The sequence below is a fragment of the Bemisia tabaci genome, chromosome 9, assembly GCF_918797505.1.
Source record: "Bemisia tabaci chromosome 9, PGI_BMITA_v3".
Lineage (NCBI taxonomy): Eukaryota > Metazoa > Arthropoda > Insecta > Hemiptera > Aleyrodidae > Bemisia > Bemisia tabaci.
The window spans coordinates 6847900-6870723 of NC_092801.1; the positions used below are offsets into that span (position 1 = coordinate 6847900).

Consider the following 22824-nt stretch of genomic DNA (forward strand, 5'->3'; position numbering starts at 1 on the left):
GTAAGGGGGCGTATCTGCCAATGGCAGATTGGCCTTATGGCCAGTCCGACTCTGGATAAATTTTGCAACCATGGAATGTGATTACTTTCGTTCGTCCTAAAAACAACCTACAATTTCCGCCTACAATTTTGCTTATTTTATTAGAAAAAACTTCGGTGGAATTTCCGCATAAGGACCTGCCCATATAGCTCCACGTAAATACACAATTAATCCCTGGTAAAAATTGGCGATAAGAGCTGCGTTTCAAAATACCATAGGAATTCTTATAGCCGGCTAAAGAATTCTACAGAAAATCATACAGCTGGCTGTAGAATGCGGAGAAAATCATACGGCCGGGCTATACGAAGCGATAAAAAATTATGCAGCCGGGCTTTAGTTCCTATCGCCGGGCTTTACACTTTATCGCCTGGCTGTTGCTTTTTCGCCATCGATTATAAAAGGCTATAAGAAATTGTGTAGAAATTCGTGTGCTTTGGAAATCATTAAGTTTGATACGGAACCACATTAATATTCACAAAACACACATTATATTTTCCTTTAATACATATTTTTTTTCATCAATTAAAATGAGAATAATCCATACAGGATGTGCAAAAACTTCAAAATCATGAGTTGAATAACGCTGACTCCGCCAGATTAAATATTAGAGCCTATAACATAAAGCGGAGCGGCGACGCACTGGCGCCTACAAACCTAACAGGGATACTTCACGCATTGCGCAACGCGTGAAGTATCCCTGTTAGGTTTGTAGGCGCCAATGCGTGTTTTGCGCTGGCTGCCCGCCTGCCCGCCTGCCACGGCGCTTGAAGCAACTATTTCACACCAGAGGTATTGCACAGTATCATACAAAACTGAGGGCGCTCTAATATATTAGTAATGGCAGGCATCCATTTAAAGTACGGAGCTCTCCTCGCAAAATAAATCAAGATACTACGGGCCAAAAGGAGAGCAGTATTCCAAAAACTCACCAAGTCCTAGCATCCGTAATTAGTAACGTTTAGCATACACTTTATCGCCTGGCTGTTGCTTAGTCGCCATCGGCTATAAAAGGCTATAAGAAATTGTGTAGCCGACTATAGAAGCTATTGGAAATCTTACAGCTGGCTGTAGGTCTATGGTATTTTGGTACACAGATTCTATTGCCAATTTTTACCAGGGATTTGCGATAGTAGAAATAAGCGATGTTGAACTGGAATAACGTTTTTTCTGGTTAAAAATCATCCGCATTTTTCCGGGCAAACCAAACTTACAGGTAAGCAAATCCCACAAGGAAATAGGAATTACAGCAAACCTATTGAACAAAAGGATTAATCGATATGATAGCCACGCGTTGTAAATTTTAACTGCAAACTATTTACCACGAGGAGGGTTAATGGAGGGCAACTCTACCGTGCTGGAAAAACGCCGTATGAACCTTCGAGCGTTGCCAAATTTCCTCTGATAAAAAAATGGACTTATTGGGAGAATTGTAAATACTCTATTCCCAATTTTTCATAAAATTTTGTTCGCAATCCAATCTAAACTATCCGAAAGTCTCAGTGAAAAATACGCAGAACTTTCTTCGAAAATACAGTTTTTAATCGGGGGAAATGTGGCAACATGTAAATGTTCATACGGCGTTTTTCCTCAGCACGGCAGAGTAAATGCGGTAATTTGGCACGATCTCCATGAACACATCGAATAACGCCGCACAGTGGATCGAGTCAATCCGAGAGGTCGGACAAGACATTTTTGACTAAAACTGCGAATTTTGATGTTTAATTCGTCACATTTTAAATTTCAAGGGGTGTTTCCAGGGAAAAATTTCACGAGAAAACCAATGGAACCTCTTATAGACCCTCAAAGTTTGGTATAAACAGAGTTACAAGCGGTTAAAGTTTCCGAATGGAGATGTTGCACGTGTGAGGGATTTGCGATTTGACTATTGATTCTTACGTGAAAGTTCGCGAGAAACACGATGGTCCCACTGGTTTTCTCTGAAATCATCTCCCAAGCTCAAAAAAAGCTCTCAAGTTGAGGCCAAAATGGAGGGGATATCCCACCCTACCCTGAGAGTCCACCTCCACATCAAAACAAACTCTCCATGCAAAGATAGGGAGCAAATACATTGACAGGGCTGCCACTTTATTTGGGGACTCCAAAACTGAAAACACGGCAACCCTGCTAATGTATGTGCTCCCTATCTTTGCATGGAGAGTTTGTTTTGATATAAAAGTGGACTCTCAGGGTAGGGTGGGATATCCCCTACATTTTGGCCTCACTTTGAGAGCTTTTTTTGAGTTTGGGAGTTGATTTCAGAGAAAACCAGTGGCACCATCGTGTTTCCCGCGAACTTTTACATAAGAATCAACAGTCAAATCGCAAATCCCTCACACATGCAACATCTCCATTTTGTTCGAGCTCTTTTCTATTGACTCGATCCACTGTGCGCCGGGAGGGCGGCCTGCTCCAAAGAGCTTTTAGATTTATTCCGTGGTCGAGATACACTTGGCCGGGTCAAGAAGCTGTCGTCGAAAGACTTCATGAAATGATTTATAACGTGAAAAAGGCATCCTCGCTTCCTCGGCGCGAATTGCGCGGGTCAGTCACCGCCCGAAACGAATAAACACAACGCTGGATGCTCAGAACACGACTTTGTTTGGATTCCGTAGCAGTGACGAGGCGCGAATGATCGATTATTATCGACATTTCCTCATTTAAAGCTATGGTAAAGAATCGATTATTAAGGTGTTCGTTGAGAACACCCTGTTTATCGATCCTTTTCCATAGTTTTAAATGAGGGATACATCGATATATCGCAAAGTTTCTCTCGGAAATGACGACAGACAACGATACAGCCATTTAGAACAACAACAAATAACAACAGCAGCGGATGCGGCGATAGTTCACATAATGGCAACAAATAACAAATGAGAGGCTTGGAAGACACGGCGCATACGAACAATTTTTGAAAAAAAAATTGAGATATAAATGATTTCGCGTAAAACTAGTCTTAATGCATATTTTATGGCAAATTCGCTCCTGAATTCCAATTTTTAAGAATCAAAAAGTCAGTTTGCACTTTCTTCCGGTCATGAGGTCCCGAGTAAGTTTGAAAATTCCAACACGTATTCCTCGAAATGGCAAAAACTGCACTTATGCGTATTGTTCTCCAAGCCCCTCAAACAGTGTTCGAAACTCACAGGCGCCAACGCGCCAAATGTACCTAAAAAATCGGCAATGGCGTCTAAATAATGAAGGCTCTGCGCCAACGTGGTCCCTACAAATTGCCCGCTAAAAATCTGGATTTTCGTAGAAAGTCATATAAAGAGAGAAAAACAAATATATTTCAATTAAAAAAAACTCAGAATTTTCAGCACTATACAAGTGAAAGCTTTTTCTATTCTTTACGATTTCATTCTTTTTGTTAGTGCTTTTGTGTTCCACAAGTTACAACTACCTACTAGCTCTATTACAAAAACATCTTGCGTCTAACGTTTTACTAAAGCGCCGTAATGTAAGGCAAAAAGTCAATTTGGCCCCTAAAAAATCTTCAATGGCGCCTAAAAATCGGGCTTGACGCGCCACATGGCTCCTAAAACTCAAAGGTAAGTTTCGAACACTACCCTCAAATATAAAAAATTAGAGATAAAAGAAAATATAGGAATAATAGTTGTATGATTCATGATTCACTTCCGAGATGGAGTCGTCATCTGTATTGATACTTCAAAAATACAGCATGAATAGTCTTACGTCAGAATTTTTGGCGGTGAAGTTGGTCCACGTTAGTCCACGCAAAAAAAAGAGGGTATGGATTCGATCGACATGAATCGATCGACAGCGATTCGATGTCGAGTTATTAAAAACACTGTGTCGATTCGATCGAAGAATGAGAACGTGAACCGATCGACAAATTCCGTGAATCAACCGACAGAACTGTGAACTGGTGCGCCTTCAAATTGGGCGATGCAACCCAAGCTCACTTCGGAGTTGATTAAGTTGTATCGACCGGTTGGCTGTGTGCTGAGTGTTTGCACGTATATCCAGAGGGCCTTTTTTTACTTTACACTTGAGGAGTTATCAATAATTGACGGAGAGTCTCACAACCAATATGAGTGAGTGTTTCCTTTAAATTTTTATTTTTGTATTTAATGCAGGAGCGAGAATTGCGAGACGTTCCGGTTTTTTATTTTATGTTTAGTTTTGCGGCCTTGGTCCCATTTTTAGTTAATTTTGTGAATTGACGCACAGTGGATCAAGTCAATGGGAGAGGTCGGACATGTGTTAGAAACTTCAAAAGTGTATATCTTCATTTATATGAAATTCTAATGTTTAAAAGGCAGTTTCTTTGGTTTTCTCGGAAAATTTTCTAGAAAAAGCACCCCTTAAAATTAAAATTGTGACAAAATAAACGTACAATTTCACAATTCTTGTCAAAAATTTCATGTCCGACTTCTTCCATAGACTCGTTCCACTGTGTGACGGACGCATACAATCGTGCTGAGAAAAAGGAACATTCGAATGTTGCCAAATATCTCTCGCAAGTGAGCCATTTTGAAATAAAAATGCGAATATTATTCTTTCAAAGTTTCAGACGGTTTCGATCAAATTGGGAACAAACTTCTGTAAAAAATGGAAGACAATATTCAAATATCTCCCAAACAATCTACGTTTTAAAATAATACGGTAACAAAGTGAGAATGGACGTACTTCCACAGGCAGATCTAACAATTTGGCAACACCGGATTGCCTCCATTTAAGCTTGTGTTGAAAAATCGATTCTTGTAGGAGCACCTGGCTTCCTGACCCCTCTAAGAATCGATATTTCGCAGGCAAATAGTAAAATCAGGCATTTTGTCAAATGCCTAGGCAAATAAGCAAATAAATTAACTTAGATTGAAAGATTCTTTTCCTAATTTTAGACAAAATATGTGATTGCTCCCGTAAGAAAAAATTATCAGAAAAAATTTGCGTCATACAATCGTATTTTAAATGATTTTTAGCTCCTGAGCGGACACTTATCTGGAAATTTGCAGCTCGTCATAAAAAACAGAAATTTTAGAATTTCAACGTTTAAAAATATGAGAAGCTATCGGAGAGGCATGGACAAAAAGAGTTCGTAGGTTTGATGAGTTATTTTTTCCTAAAATATGGAAAACTCGTGAGATCTCCGCCATAAATTCACAAAATTTTGTAGACCTTCAACTAACTGCCTAGGCATTTGATGAAATGCCTGATTTTACTATTTGCCTGCGACAGATACATTTCTATTGGTTTAAATGGGGGAAAAACAATGTTGCCAATCTGATGGATCCGCCAATGCGTATTTTGGTGCTATAAGGAACTGTGTTGCACACAAATGCTATGCATATAGTTCCGTTTAGCAAAAATACGTCCGAATATATTAGTAACGTCTTCTTACTTGTTGAGCTGAAGGTCCAAGATGTGATTCCGGTCCCCAAAGTGATACTCCACCGAGATATCGTTGATATGTTCATTTCGGTCCTGTTAACAAACAAAACGAATCAATTACATAAGAGCTGTTTACTTTAAGATCTACATAAAGTATTCAATAAACACAATTTTTATGAGACAAAAAAATACAAGGTCATTCAAAAGTCACGCACCACTGGCCGTGCGGGGGGTGGCCATTTTAAATATTTGAGTTGCCCCCCGCCCCCCCACCCCATCGAGGGGATCAAAAACTGGATATAAAAAAGCTTCTCAATCGAGCAATGTTCATTTCCCACCGTGTGTTTTTCAAACTATGAGCAATTTGCTATAGCTGAGCCAAAGCGTCAAGATTGAGGTTGCCAGATTGTTATATTGCAGAGACTGTCACGATAAACGGTTAGCGCGCTATGTGAATCACGTAGAGCATTGAGTTTTCATGAGCGGGTGGTTTGAATTCACGCACCAAGAGTTATTAAATATTTTCGTAAACAGTTGATTTCGGTAATTTTCGTTATGTGCATCGTGTTTTACGTGAAATTTTAGTGAAGAAACATGCATCAGAATGCTGAAATTCGTACCTTGTCTAGTGGTCCATTGGGGACTTTCGGGGATATCGGGGACGCCCTTCCAAAATTGGGGATTATCGGGGACGCCCTTCCAAAATTGGGGATAATCGGGGACATTGGAGACTTTTGGGGACCGGTAGACACCCAGATACGGCGTTTTTCCTTACACTGAAAAAATGTTCTCGGCGTTTTTACCAAGGTCCGTTGGTACCTTTACCATCTCACTTTTTTTCCCCAATTATTGGTAATTTTACCAAGACAGACCTTTGTAAGCTTACCTAAAAACCGGCATTTTTACTGTTTTTTCCAGGTAAGAATACCACTTTTATTGGTAATCAATTCCCGGTAACTTTGCCATTTTATCTCGGTAATTCTCCCAAAGTCGATAAAAAATATTGGCGTTTTTACCAAGGTCCATTAAAGAAACCGAGAAAGTTCAATAATTTTACCGAGATTTCACGGTAAAATTACCAATTCCATAAATGGTAATTTTACCAAGAAAAAACTGGGATCAAATAGAACCCTGAATTCTTGGTAATTTTACCCTTTTCTTAGTAAATACACCGAGATTTTTTTTTCAGTGTAGTATGGACTACGGAAGGGCGGCACTGTGCGTCGCGTTGGGGCTGGCGACGACGCCTGGCGGCCATCAATCCGAAACGACATGTTAGCCCGATATTAAGTTATTTAGTTTTGATTGGGGCTGGCGCCGCCGCGAGCTTCGAGAGGGGCCTTGGCGCGTGAGCTTTCCTCCCCGAATGGCTTCTGTTCGGAACAGATGGACGCCCGCCGCGCAGCAGCGCCGCGACGCCGCGCCGGAAAACAACAAACCGAGGGATCGAACTTTGCCTCGCTGTCGAATCCCCGAGAGGAAATAAACACTTGGACGTTCTACAAACCCCAACCGGAGAAAAAAACCTCGGTTATACGGGTCGCAGGCAAATAGTAAAATCAGGCATTTCACTGGTAAAAAAAAATCTCTTGGACTAATGCCGCGGTGCATTGACTTAAGAGTGCAGTTTCTTGTATCCGGATTTAAGAGTCTGGACTCTTGTTTCGATGCAAAATCCGCTTGAATCAATGCAAAAAACAAGAGTCCAGACTCTTAAATCCGGCGACAAGAAACTGCACTCTTGAACCAAGAGGTTTTTTTTATACCAGTGTTCGACAAATCCAGGGTGTCCAGGTTGTCTACGAAAAGAGGCGAGCCAAAAATCAGTACTTTTACAGTGCTTTTACAGTACATTTCTAAGAAATTCAGTACTCCCTCAAAAGAAAAATTTAGTACTTTTTCCTTTGTTGACATTCGAAAAACATCAAAATTTTGAATTTCTCGAAATTCTTGAAAATCGCGATAATGTTTTACCTTTTCTGAAAAAAAAAAAATCAACGAAAATTTCTCTTTGAAACATTCTGTCAACATGTTTTAATCCGTGAGGGAAATTTAGAGAAAATTTCAATCCTTGCAACGTCGCGATCAGAGATACAAATTTTCCAACTAAACGAGAAATACATTCCGGCGATTGTCTTACCAGGGTGACTACTAAAAAAGGCTGGTCAAAAATAAGTACTTTTTTAGTACATTCCCGAGAAATTCAGTACCTCTTCAACGGAAAAATTCAGTAATTTTTCAGTACCTCTGTTTGACGAAATTCGAAAAGTTTCAAAAATTCGAATTCCTCTGTCAAATTTCGACATAAATGGAAAATTTTAAGACCTTCTAACGGAATTTCCGCACTTTTTCAAAACTTCCGGATCGCCCTTAAAAAATCAGTACTCTTTTCGGACATTCCGGACTTGTTGAGACTTCTGTTATCTGATAAATTGGAAGAAAAATATTGAAAATTTGTGATTTTTCCGGGGAGATTCGGCAACGCCTGAAGGCTCATACGTCGTTTTTCCTAAAGGTCCAGTTACACGATCAAATTGAGCCATCAAATTGGGCCTCTCATTGGTCGCATCCTCACCTCAGGTCTTTTTCCACCAATCAGAGCTTCAGTTTGATGGCTCAATTTGATCGTGTAACTGAACCTTAAGCACGGCAAAATAGTTACGATTACCGATAAATTAGGCAGCGCTGCTTTGAGGGAGATGAGACCGATAGCATCGAACGAATGGTCCGTTCGGAATGAATTCAGTTAATTTCAATCATATCTCAAAGCTCCATGCATTTGTTTCCGATGAACTCAAGCTGGATGATCCAATCCCGCGCCAATTTGTAGAATTGCTTTTCGTTAAAGTTTTCGTAGTTTACTGCGGAGCAACCCCGCTTCCGAGTACTCCGGACCGTGGCGTGGCGTGAATTGCGATGTATCGATTGTTATGCCATATAAACCTATGGTAAAGAATCGATTATTAAGGTGTCCGCTGCGAACACCCTGTTTATCGATCCTTTTCCATTGGTTTAAATGGCATATCAATCGATAAATCGCAAAGCACGCCACGCCACTGACTCCGGACCTCCGTTCCTCGATAATAAAACAGTGGCGTGGCGTGAATTGCGATATATCGATTGTTATTCCATTTAAACCTATGGAAAAGGATCGATAAACAGGGTGTTCGCAGCGAACACCTTAATAATCGATTCTTTACCGTAGGTTTAAATGGCATAACAATCGATGTATCGCAATTCACGCCACGCCACTGCAATAAAAAGAGCTGTTTTGGAAATTTGCGCCGATAAGAATGTGTTCGTCCATGCTGAAACGACGCCTCGCTGAACTTTTAAAATTCGGCGTTTGATTTGCCGAAATTAGGTCACCCTCGGAAAAACTTAGTCTTTGAATAAATATTCGAGAACGCTTTGAAAAAGTTTCAGCCTTAGGAGGATCTTTGCGAGTTTCTTTTGTGTTGGCAAACACAAACAACTTAAGTAAGAAACTGACTTGTTTTCGTTTTCCTTCTTTGAAGCACCTCTGGGTCCGTTTACGATTTGTATTCATTGAAATTACTTCCTCTAGGATACATTTGATGCTTTGAACGGCACCGATTTTCTTCAACACTATTTCGCGCTAAAGTACGCATTTTCCTTCATGAAAAAAGGGAGAGGAATCAAAATTCGGCCTTAGCGATGAGACTTTTAAAGAGTAATAGAAATTTAATCGTTCCAAACACGCGAAGCGGTCACACTACACATCGCAGGTTGTCTAGCAATTTTCAAAAATAAAAGTTCCTGACATATCCCCGGTTTCCCTGACGAAATTGGCCAAAAAAACCGAGAAGAAATTTGAAATTCTATGACATTTCCCTGACAAAAAGAAATAGTATTCCAGATTTTTCGACACAGTTGAACTGATAAAATGTACGTAAGATTTTTTTTTCATGTTTTAGGAATATAATGTAATACATAGGCTGTCCCAAAAAGAAGTGGACTGATGCTGTAATTTCCGAACTGATCATCGCAGCGATCTTTTCTTGGTCGCGTTTTAAAGATCAACTCAATACCTATCGATTAAGACCAAGATCATCAAAATCGGTCAAAAATTGACCGAGTTATGACGTTTTCCGTGAGAGGAGTAACAATTCAGCCTACCGTTTTTTGAAGAAAAAATCATACGCGAGAGTTACGCGTGTCAAGCTTCATCTCCACTGTAACTTCTCTCCCGTAATGTTTTCCTTCATCAGTGATACAATATGACTAAAAACCTGTTGGTAACAGTGTCTAGTCGGTGTCCGACTCATGCCGTAACCATAGCGACCAGGGAGGACGGGGAGACTCGCGCAGAATTCGGCGACAACTTCGCCCGCCAGCGACAGTTTTCGAGTGCGCGCGCTCAGTGCAGTGGCAATTTGTTTGTGCCGTTTTCATTCGTTTTTTCGAGATTATGGAAAAGGACAGTGAAATTGTGAAAGAACAGACAATTTCACTGTCCTTTTCCATAATCCCGAAAAAACGAATGAAAACGGCACAAACAAATTGCCACTGCACTGAGCGCGCGCACTCGAAAACTGTCGCTGGCGGGCGAAGTTGTCGCCGAATTCTGCGCGAGTCTCCCCGGTCCTCCCTGGTCGCTATGGTTACGGCATGAGTCGGACACCGACTAGACACTGTTACCAACAGGTTTTTAGTCATATTGTATCACTGATGAAGGAAAACATTACGGGAGAGAAGTTACAGTGGAGATGAAGCTTGACACGCGTAACTCTCGCGTATGATTTTTTCTTCAAAAAACGGTAGGCTGAATTGTTACTCCTCTCACGGAAAACGTCATAACTCGGTCAATTTTTGACCGATTTTGATGATCTTGGTCTTAATCGATAGGTATTGAGTTGATCTTTAAAACGCGACCAAGAAAAGATCGCTGCGATGATCAGTTCGGAAATTACAGCATCAGTCCACTTCTTTTTGGGACAGCCTATGTAAATAGAGAAAAATATATGGTGCCTAAACTTATGCGAGGTATTATTTCCTCTTTTTTAAAATCGGAAAGACATCAGCAGAAATTCTGGTAGAAATTTTAGTAGATCTTGGCGAGAGTAAAATTCGCGAAACATTTCCCAAAAAATCCGTATTTGTCGATTTCCCTGACGTTTCCCTGATACAAAACTCGAATCCAAAGTAAATTCCCCTGACATGCAGAATTTTGGTAGATTTCCTGACGATTTCCCTGATACAAAAAAAAATCCCTGGCATTTCCCGGTTTTCCAGGTCGCCAGACCATCTAAGCCCGAATCAAACGTTTCAGGGTGTCTACTGGAACAGACTGGCCAATAATCAGTACTTATAAAGTACTTTTTCGGTGCGATCCCAAAAAATTCAATGCATCCCCAACAGAAAAATTTACTACTATTTCAGTACCTCCAATCGATGAAATTAGAAAAATTTCAAAAATTTGAATTTCTCGCTCAAATTACGACAAATATGACGGAAAAATGAAAACAATTCTTGACATTTTTGAGGAATTTCCACACTTTTCAGTACTTCCGGACCGCCCTTAAAAGAATTACTATTTCCAGACTTTTCGGAAATTCCGGACTTGTAGACACCCTCCTAGACCATCGAAGCCCGATTGAAACACTTTAAAGTTCCGCAATAAAATGATTCCGGAAAAAGGGATAGCAAGGATGGGGATATTAATTATTATTATCCCGCCAAAATGGTAGACTGCCATGCATGACGCAGGGAATAATTCAATTAGTAAATGGGGAATTTGTTATCGCGCTCCCCCTGAAGAATGAACTGAGTTAATTTGTTCGAAACTCGCCCCTCCACCTATAGACGCTCTCCTTAACAGCCGCACAAGGGATCGAGTCAATTAGAGAGGTTGGATATGACATTTTTTACTAAAATTGCAAATTTTGATGCTTGATTCGTCACATTTTACATTTCAAGGGGTGCTTACTGAGGAAAATTTCACGAGGAAACCAATGGAACCACTTTTAGAACCTCCATGTTTGGTATAAACGGAGTTATAAGCTTTTAAAGTTTCCAGATTTTGTTCAACCGAGCATATTGACTCGATCCACTGTGCGGTGCTGCGTTACGCGGATATCTTCGGAAAATTTCGTACTACAGTTTGAAAAAAAATTTCAGGACTTTCCCAGAACATTTTCAGAGCCCTCGGAGTATTCTTGCTAAGTGCTGGTCTACACTTAAATGCAATTTTAATTGGGATTGATTCAATTTTTGTGAAAATTGCAGATAACTGAAGGACTCCATGCCATTTATGTAGTATCGAGGGAAAATATTTCCACCTGACAACCAGGGAGGGAGGGGTGTCCCCCCTCCGTTCGCACGAAAAAAAGAGGAAGAAAAAGAGAAGGAAGAAAGAAGGGAGGAACGAAGGAAAGAACGAATGAAAGACGCTTAAAATTGGTATTTACTTGCGACGAAATAGACTCCAACTGTCTATTGGATGCTTTTAACATTCAACAAAGAGCCTTGCACAAAAAGGGCTAAAATTCGCCCGTTTTCGGGCCCTCGAAATTGGGGTCGGTGTGAGGTATTTTTTCATCTATAGGGTGACCCTTTACACATAATAAAATTTCAGATTGAGTATACGCACCGTTTTTGAAATATGGGGGGGCAAAGTCCCCGATTTTTACTCATATTTGCAGGTATTTTATAGTCGAACTTCGGCTGCTACAAGGTACCGGATGTAGATATTGAAGCGCGGTTTGCGGTGATTTGTCAAGCTATTTCTGGATTATTTTTTCACATCTTTTACAAACCCGCAAATGGTTTTTCGGGGGGGGGGGGGGGGGAGCTTTATTCATACTATCATGACCGTTCGTATACGTCTTACTGGCATTAATTGCTTCGTTCTCGACTCCTCTCCACGCCGTAATCATGATGGTATTTTCTGTTAGGAATCTTTCTTCTTCTTTATATTTGACCAATTCTAATGTTGTCTCCCCCTTTTTCCCTTTTTAAACCCCCCCCCCCCCCAATTCTAAACACTCCCTCTCAAGTGTATATTCCTGTGCGGCAGATATGAAGGTGTTATTTGTGGGGAATTATTTTCTGTCTTTATGGTTGATAAACTTTGACCCCACCTATTTCCTCCTTCCCCCCTTTACCCCTGTTTCACCCCCCCCCCATTTCCACCGTACCTTACTCGAAGTTGTCTGCTCCCTCTGCAGCAGAAATGAGGATGTTTCCGGTAACTATTACACTATCCGATAACTATTATACTCTCACAAAAAAAAGTATTCAAGCATGTAAAAAAGAGAAAAGAGGGGGGGGGCAGTGGAAAGAGGGAATAAGGTAGGAAATATGAACTAGTGAGGGGGGATGGGAAAGAGAAAAAAGGGTGGGGGGTGTCTCCCTTGTATTGAGTTTAAAAAAGTAAAAAATTCTTCGCTGGAAACATCCTCATTTCTGCTGCGGAGGGAGCAGACAACTTCGAGTAAGGTACGGTGGAAATTGGGGGGGGGGTGAAACAGGGGTAAAGGGGGGAAGGAGGAAATAGGTGGGGTCAAAGTTTATGAACCATAAAGACAGAAAAATAATTCCCCACAAATAACACCTTCATATCTGCCGCACAGGAATATACACTTGAGAGGGAGTGTTTAGAATTGGGGGGGGGGGGAGGTTAAAAAGGGAGAAAGGGGGAGACAACATTAGAATTGGTCAAATATAAAGAAGAAGAAAGATTCCTAACAGAAAATACCATCATGATTACGGCGTGGAGAGGAGTCGAGAACGAAGCAATTAATGCCAGTAAGACGTATACGAACGGTCATGATAATATGAATAAAGCTCCCCCCCCCCCCCCCCCGAAAAACCATTTGCGGGTTTGTAAAAGATGTGAAAAAATAATCCAGAAATAGCTTGACAAATCACCGCAAACCGCGCTTCAATATCTACATCCGGTACCTTGTAGCAGCCGAAGTTCGACTATAAAATACCTGCAAATATGAGTAAAAATCGGGGACTTTGCCCCCCCATATCTCAAAAACGGTGCGTATACTCAATCTGAAATTTTATTATGTGTAAAGGGTCACCCTATAGATGAAAAAAAACCTCACACCGACCCCAATTTCGAGGGCCCAAAAACGGGCGAATTTGTGCATGGCTCTTTCTGGGGGAGGCCCCCGGACCCCCCTTACCCCCCGTTCGAAGTGTCTGGGTCAGCCTATGCAAGCAGACTTTGACACACACGTGTCATTATAAGATGGAAATATTTTTCCCCGGTTATACACCAGAGCGCCCCCTTATTCTTCAAAAATTACGAGATTTTCAAGTTAATCTAGTTAAGAACTTCACTTTTATTGAACTCCAGTTTTAATTTATCATATCATTGACTTTTATGAATGTAGGCATCAATGCTCGCATCGTTATATGCGGAAATCAAGCGCGCAACTATTCGAACTCCGGAGTAGGTATGTGGTATCACTCAAAAATGAAGGAAAATCTTAGCCTGTTGAAGTTTGATTTCTCGGCAAAGCGCAGCATATCGATCTCGATGCGCTGGTTTCATCCGTTTCATGCGCTGGTGGACTCCTACCATAGCTCCGTCCGCTGGTTTAATGATGACCAGCCAAAACCGCGAGTTTTCAAATTTTTCCGGACCTCGAGTTAAATTCACGGATTTTTCCGTGACTTCGTGACCGGTCCAGTGGCGAGGCGTGAATGAATGGTTGATTATCGATATTTCCCCATTCGAAGCTATGGTAAAGAATAGATTATTAAGGTATTAATTGCAAACACCCTGTTAATTGATCCTTCCGCATGCGTGGGTTTAAATGGCAGATCAATCGATAAATCGCAAAGCACGCCGCACCAATGGACCAATTACAGGCACAATTTTAATTCCTAGCATCTCAACGGGAATTGGTTAACAGTGGCGTGGCTTGCTTTGCGATACGTCGATCGATCTGCCATTTAAACCTATCAGTGTCGAGGCGTGAATGATCGATTGTCGATATTTCCCTATTCGAGGCTAAGGTGAAGAATGGATTATTAAGGTGCGTTCGTTACACTCTCGCGAACACCCTGTTTACCGACCCTAATCCATAGGTTTAAATGGAGGATCAATCGATATATCGCAAAGCACGTACGCCCCTGAAACCTATTGAAAAGGATCGATAAACAGGTTGTTCGCAATTAACACCTTAGTAATCGATTCTTTAGCATTCACTGAAAAAAAAAGTTCGATCGTCAGTACCGAAGTTCGGTGTTCAATATCACCCTAACTAATTCGGTTTGTCAAACTGAATTTCCGGTCTGTCAAACCAAATTTCGAATTTGTCAAACCGAATTTTCAGTTTGTCAAACCGAACTTACGGTTTGTGTGATCTGACGAACAAAATTTGATCATGTAAGTCGAACGTTCGGTTACACGAACCGAAAGTTCAATTTGACAAACCGAATATTTCGAATGATACGGAACACCGAAAGTTCGGTTTACGTGACCGAATTTTTTTTTTCAGTGTAGCTTCGAATGGGGAAATATCGATAATCGATCATTCACGCCTCGCCGCACTGTTGGTTAAACACCTCATAATGCCCATTCCATGAGCGGACTGAGCGGCTTCTTCTGAATGGAGTCGATTTGATCGCGGCTTGAAATTAAGCATTTGAGCTCGCAGTCGCACCACATTTCGGAGCACTTGAACGCCGGATCGCGTGCCTCGATAGCGTGTTTGACTCGAGAGAGGCGGATTCCATACCGGACGCTGTGGTCGCCGTGTCGGACGCACTCTGGTTCAAGGGCCTTCCATGCTGCCTTGCATAGGAAAAATACACTGTTATCAGTGTTCGAAACTCACAGGCGCCAACGCGCCAAATGCGCCTAAAAAATCGGTCATGGCGCCCAAAAAATGAAGGCTCTGCGCCAACGTGGACCCTAAAAATTGCCCCCTACAAATCTGAATTTTCATATCATGTGATTATTCGAAATTTTCAGCACTACAAGTGAAAGCTTTTCCTATTCTTCACGATTTCATCCTTTGTGCTTTTGTCTTCCCCGAGTTACAGCTACTTACTAGTTCTGTTACAAAACATATTGCATCTAACTTTCCACTGAATGCGCCGTAATATATAGGCAAAAAGGCAATTTGGCCCCTAAAAAATCTTCAATGGCGCCTAAAAATCGGGCGTGATGCGCCACTTGGCTCCTAAAACTCAAAGGTGAGTTTCAAACACTGACTGTTATACTGCCAAGCTAAGGAAAAACGCCGTATGAACATTCGAGAGTTGCCAAATTTCCCCGGATAAAACATGTATTTCTGAGGAAATTTGTGTAAAATTTTCCTTAGGATTTTCAAATATTTTAAATTAAATTTCGAACAAAAAATTGCGAAAAATTGGAATAAAAATTTTTTCAATTTCCCCAATAAAGTCGTATTTTACCAGAGGAAATTTGGCAACACCTGGAGGTTCATACGGCGTTTTTACTTAGCACGGCAATATAGATCGAAGAGTTAAACTCGGTGCCAGAGTCTACATAGCGCTCAAAAACCCTAAGTGATATGAATGCGAAGTGAAGTTAGCACTTCTCAGGGTGTTTAGTTATTTTTCATTTTGGGATATCCTGATGAAATCCTGTTTTTTCCTGATTTTGACTGCTGGATCCTGATATCATAATTTTTCCAAAACCTGATTTTTTGCGGAGCCTTCACGCGAGGCGAATGTAACTTCACAAAAACGGCTCGATAAAAAAATCCGATCGGACGGTTGACTTTTCTCAAATCCTGATTTTTCGACAGATTTTTCCTCAAATCCTGATTAACCTCGAATAATTCTGATAGAATCGGGGGGAAAATCGGAAAAAATCTGATGCTAGACACCCGGTTCTTTTTTTTCACTTTTTTAGCACATTTTCTAAGACGTGAAACGAATTTTTCCCCAAATATGGCAACGCTTCTGTTGATTAGCACGAGTGCAAATGCATCTTCAGCGCGAGGGAATTCGAAAATGCGGCATTGCGCCGAAAGGTCACAAGGCAAAAAGGTCAATCATTCGCGCTTTGCGTTTACCGCCGTCAAATGCAGAATGCTAATGCTACACGTCGCCGTCATCACCTCGAACGAGATTTCCGGAGTAACTGAGACTCAATCGGACGTATTTCTGTCAAACGGAACTATGTGCATTAAGACATGAGCCCTAAGACTCATAAGAATACATGCATAGCAGGGCTCACGTCATGATGCACATAGTTCCGTTTGATAGAAATGCGTCCAATCGTTGGAAACCTATTACATGCACTCATTAACCTTTATTTTTCTTCTCCTTTTGGTGAGCATTTCCCTTCATCCACAAAAAGGAGAGGTCTTAAAATTCTGCCGTAGTAGCGAAGAGAGCAATAAGTGTCAAATTTTCAAAATCGAGTTACCTTCAAAATGCGTCTGTTATCTTTTAGATGAAATCACTGAAATAGCTACAACAGCAAAATTTATCTTAGTTGTATCAAAAGGAGACGCATGAGAAAGCCGTAAGTGCGCAAAAAATGGCGTACACTGGAAAAAAAGTCGCTTGAATCTAAAGTACAGACTCTTAATGACATTGACACGAAAAAATACTCATGATTCAATCCGATTTCTTTTCTCCTTGATTCGAAGAGTCGAGCCTCTCGATTTAGGCGGATTTCCTTTTGATTCAAGGAAAATTCCAGTGGAATCAAAAGTATTTTTTCTTGTCAATGTTTTTAAGAGTCCGGTCTCCGAATCCAAGCAACTTTTATTCCAGCGTAGTTTCAGGCAAGGCAGCAGTGAGAGACAATATTTCTCCAGAGAGCCAATGAAAACAAAGCCTCCAAGTAAAGTTTCGGCCTCTTCTGCCAATTTCTAACCTGAAAATATGTTTGTTGTGCGTCCAGAAGGTAACACTACGGCTGTCCCGTTTAACAATAACCTAGCATTAAAATGAAAAATACACTTTTTATTTCATTGAAATAAAATCAGCCGCTTTTAATCATCCAAACGATTTCTAGGAGTATTCCGGACGAATAGTCGCAATTTGACAAAGAGCGGAAGCTTCGTTTAATTTAAATTTTTCGGTCAGAAGCTTCCAAGCCCGTTTTCTCAAAACTTCATTTTTGATTGACGCCTTCAAATGACGGTGATACCTTCCACTTTACCGGGAAGTTAGTTTAGTTGCGTGACCTAACCAAACCCAACTGAGGTCACTGATTTCACCGCGGCTCGGAGTGCCTTCAAATTACGGCGATACCTTCCGCTTTGCCGGGAAGTTAGTTTAGTTGCGTGACCTAACCAAACCCAACTGAGGTCACTGATTTCACCGCGGCTCGGAGTGCCTTCAAATTACGGCGATACCTTCCGCTTTGCCGGGAAGTTAGTTTAGTTGCGTGACCCAACCAGACCCAGCTGAGGTCGCCGTAGACGAAGAAATTCCCGGGTTCCAAAAGAAATCCCTGATTTTTCCCTGATTCTCCCGGAAAATAATTTCCTGGCGAATCCCGCTTTTCTTTATGGAAAAAAAGGAGGTGTTTGCATTTCCGGCATCTTGGAATTGGTTTGATGACGTAGGTCGGTACGGCGACTTCTATCATAGATTTTCTTGGAAATGGTGTATTTTAGGGAAAAAATGCATCCTACATAAAGTGTTTAAAATTATGTCATGAGTTGATTTAAGCAAAAAAATCGGACTTTATGGTCCGTTTTTCATACTGCGAATCCCGGATTTTGCAGACCAGGTTGTACCGGCCTACGTCACAGGGCACACAATCCTCCAGATCACTGGAAAAAAAACACATTGGATCTATAGTCCAGACTCTCAAAAACATCGACAAGAAAAAATACTCTAGATTCAATCAGATTTAAGCTTAAATCAAGAACCAAGCCTCTTAATTTGAGCGGATTTCCTTTTGATTTAAGCTTAAATCTGATTGAATCAAGAGTCCTTTTTCTTGTCAATGTTTTCACGAGTCTGGACTCTAGATCCAATGGATTGCATTTTGCAAAAAGGAACCACTAGCATTGCAATGTTGCTATGATTGTGCGACTTCTTTTGTCTTGGAGGAAAAACCCGATTATCCATTAATAGTTTCTATTTTACTCGCTAAAAACTGTAAATTTAAGACAAAAATTACCATCTAAATTTCATAGTTTTTCACGATTTACGCAATTTTATTGCAAAAGATGAAGTTGCACTGAAAAAAAGTAGCTTGGATCAAGCATGATGATTCTTGAATTTGCCGCCAAGAAGTTTTTTTTTCTTGCTTAAAGCTGACTTTTTCTTGATACAAGAAAAACAATGCTTGGGTTAAGCGAGAAAGTAGCTTATATTAACCAGAAAAATTCTTGATTTAAGAAGAAATACTTCTTGGCGGCTTTAAGATTCTTTTTTTTCCAGTGTGCACAATATTAGCATCATTGCAATGCTAGTGGTTCCTTTTGGCAAAATGCAATCCCAACGTGTGTTTTTTTCCAGTGACGCTAACACCTCCTTTTTTTTCTCTATGGCTTTTCTCCGATCATGGCCACCGTCCGATCCTTCGAAGAGGAACGTAAATCCGAGGGAAACAGAAAGCGTGCCGGCAAGTCCTAACCTCAACCTCGAACCCCCCCCCCCCCCCCCAACGCTTCAACGCTCTGCAATCCGCCCGACTAATTGGACGCTCCAATGCAAAAAGGAACTATGAGCATAGCGTTTTGCGCGCGACATGGGTCCTTTCGACATAAACGCGTCCGATCGGGGATTAGATTAAACACCGCGCGCGACAGCTCCGTCGCACGGTGGAACGAACTGATTGAAAGGCTCGAACACGAAATTCTTGGCCAAAATTTCAAATTATGCTGTTTATTTTGTCACAAATTCGATTTCAATGGGTGTTTTTGGAAGGAAATTCCACGAACAAAACAATGAAACCACTCTTGATCAATTTTGCTTCATATGTTAAAAAAGAAAGGGTCGGACGTGAAATTTTAGAATTTTGATGTTTATTTTGTCACAAATTCGATCTTAAGGGATGTTTCTCAAGGGAAATTTCACGAAAAAAACAAAGAAACCACTCTTAATCATTTTTGTTTCATATTTTAAAAAAGAAAGGGTCGGACACGAAACTTTTTGCTAAAATTTCAAATTTTGATGTTTATTTTGTCACAAATTCTATTTCAAGGAGTGTTTCCGAAAGAAAATTTCACGAAAAAAAACAACGAAACCACTCTTGAGCATGTTTGTTTTGTACATTAAAACATATAAGCTTTAAAGTTATCCAGATTTTGTCCGACTTTTTCTATTGACTCGATCCACTGTGCGCCGCCTGACACTCCGACGACAACGGTGGGGACAAATTGAGGTGTCATTAGGCCACGAGGCCTGCACCTCCGACCCCCAACCCTCCCCCCATCCCCAAAACCCAGACCCCCCCCCCCATCCTAGATCCACAATCGCTATCACCTTCGTCCTTTATCACCTCGACGACCCGACCAACATGCGGCAGCCAGCCAGAGCTTCCTCGTCGAGCCATCAACGAAAGCCTTTGCGTGCCCCCCCCCCCCCCCCCCCCTGGGGTCATAAAAGCGTCCCCATCCTCTCCCCCTGGCATGATTAATAGCTTTAGACTAACGTGCTAGGCTGAAACAAAGAGGTTCGAATTCGTGCGCTGCGATGAAGTGTTAAGCACAACGCATACTGAGATAAAACGAACCGAATTTATCAGAAAGGAATACCAACGCACATTTTCGAAAAAATTGGTTCGAGAAAGTTTTCGAGTTCCACTAGCCGTGTATTTTCTTCTGTCAAAACTGAAAGTCGAAAAAAACAAATCAGTTTCAGAAACTGGAATTCAGTCGGAAAATTATCGTTCGAAACGTCAAACCCATTCTAAAAAGCAAATATAGGCGACTTGGTAATTTTTCCCCGACAATGGACCACTAGACAAGGTACGAATTTAGGCATTCTGATATATGTTTCTTAACCAGAATTTTACGTACAACACGATTCGCACAACGAAAATTACTGAAACAAACTCCTAACGGAGATATTAACATTTTTATTTCACATTGGTTACGAGGAATTTGAACTGCCCGCTCACGAGAAACTCAAAGCTCTACGTGAGTCAAATCGCGCACTACAACGGTTTCAGCAAGCTTCTCAATCGAGCAATGTTCATTTTCCACCATGTGTTGTTCAAACTATAAGCAATTTGCTATAGCTGAGCCAAAACGTCAAGATCGAGGTTGCCAGATTTTTTTATCGCAGAGACTGTCATGATAACGTTTGGCGCGCGATGTGAATCACGTAGAGCATTGAGTTTTCATGAGCGGGTGGTTTGAATTCACGCATCAAGAGTTATTAAATATCTTTGTGAGAAGTTGATTTTGGTCATTTTTATTGTGCGCATCGTGTTCTACGTGAAATTTTGGTTAAGAAACATGTATCAGAATGCTAAAATTCGTACCTTGTCTAGTGGTCAATTTCGTCATTTTTCCTGAAATTTCCCGGTATTCCCTGACTGTGGTAACCATGTCTTCACGACCTTCCCGAATTCGGATTCAACTCATTTTTCTGCGTTTTTTGATGTATAGGAACCTTGTATTGCACTTCTGCCCGAGTCAAACTAGGGTGTCTACTAAAACAGGCTGGCTAAAAATCAATGCTTTTACAGAGCTTTTTCAGTATATTCCCAAGAAATTCAGTACCTCCTTAGCAGAAAGATCCAGTGCTTGTTCAATGCCTCCATTTGACGACATTCGGAACATTTCAAAAATTTGAATTTCTCCCTTGAATTGCGACAAAAATGACAAAGATTCCGGACCTTCTTGCGGAATTTCCGCACTTTTTCAGTACTTCCGGACCGCCCTTAAAAAATCAGTACAATTTCCGGACTTTTCAGAAATTCCGCACTTGTGAACACCCTGCTCAAACCCTATATTTCCCCGCCTAATAACCGAGCTCCACCCAGTGCAATGCCTCCAGTCTTCAAATCAGCTCCAGCTCAGCCTGAAGAGCTGAATCCGAGGTCTTGAGTGCGTTTTTCGGTTCCTCCCCCCCCTTCCACCACAGGCGTTATTTATAGTCGGTACCCCAAATGGGTGTCGAACCCTCTTGCCAAGCGGGGCAGGAACCCTCTCACGCCGCTGATCTCGAGGGGCTCCGTGGTTTCAAAGTGGTTTTTTTTCGTGAATTTGGCACCGTTGTCTATCCCTGTTCCCTGGGCTGGGGTTTTTTCTCCTCTTTTTTGAGGCGCTCCGGCGTTTGAAAAGTAACGGTCACGGTGTCTGGCAAAATCAAACTCCACGAATTGTTCTATCTCAAATGAAGATGCGCTGTTGTCTAACTCACGAGTCAGAAGATATATCCAGGGTTGCCACAAAATTTATAAAATAAAATTCCCTGACATTTCCCTGACACAGTTTGGTGAGATTTCCTGAAAATTGAAGGTATGCCAGATGGTAAAAAGACATAGTTAGAAATAGTTTTCGGGCAAAATTTGTCGCTCGAAATGTCAAACCCATTCTAAAAAGCAAATAAAGGTGACTTGATAGTTTTTCCCTGACATTTTCGTCATTTTCCCTGACATTTCCCGGTTTCTCTGACTTTTTAAAAGTCCCTGGTATATTCCCTGACTGTGGCAACTCTGTATGTCGAGAGGGTTTGAAACGGATAGAATCCAACAAATTTTCAACGTACACGTCTCCAAAAGGAACAAAAAAGAAAAAAACTGGTTAGTGCTTGAGAGGTCCCCAATTTTACACATTTTTTTCTCGGGGAATGGAAAAAATTAAACCTTAGGCAGCATTGAAAGGTATGCACTTCCAGAGTTGAACCGATTATTTTCCAAATCACCTAGGCGTCGATCTCTGTTTTGGTGGTAGAGGGGTTGTTATTTTTTCCCTCTCTCTGGTAGAATCAATCATGTCTGATTTCAAAGTAGCCTTCTAAATGAACATGGGTTTTTTGGAATTCCAAAATTGTCTACAAAACGAATAAAACGGTTCTTTTCTTCTTCTCACATTCGAAATTTTTGCGCTTACGTGATAAGGAAAAAAATCGGTTCAATTATTATCAGCAAAATAAAATAGAACATTTTGAGGAAGAATTACAGATGCATTAAATATTATATAATAATGCTAATTAATTACTTAGTGACCAAAAAACACAAGAACATCGGTAACCAAGGCTGAAAAACAATGAACAAGAAGCCTGGGACGTTTCGGGGTGGTTTCATCAACCACTCGGCCAGAAAATACAAAATATAGAAAATTATAAAAGTCAACGGTTTTTCTGTTCACTGGAAAAAAACACATTGGATCTAGTGTCCAGGCTCTTGAAAACATTGACAAGAAAAAATACTCTTGATTCAATCGGATTTTTGCTTGAATCAAAACGAAATCCGCTTAAATTAAGAGGCTTGGTTCTTGATTTAAGCTAGATTCTGATTGAATCAAGAGTTCTTTTTATTGTCGATGTTTTTAA

General features: G+C 40.9%; 1 protein-coding gene across 1 annotated transcript in view; it reads right to left on the minus strand.

The window, feature by feature from the left end:
- Positions 1 to 22824, minus strand: part of Meltrin (disintegrin and metalloproteinase domain-containing protein meltrin) — a 207457-nt gene that overhangs the window by 33439 nt on the left and 151194 nt on the right. The window contains exon 3 of the mRNA XM_019045632.2: positions 5402 to 5484. Coding sequence (XP_018901177.2) covers positions 5402 to 5484 — 83 coding nt within the window. The remainder of the gene's footprint in view (positions 1 to 5401; positions 5485 to 22824) is intronic.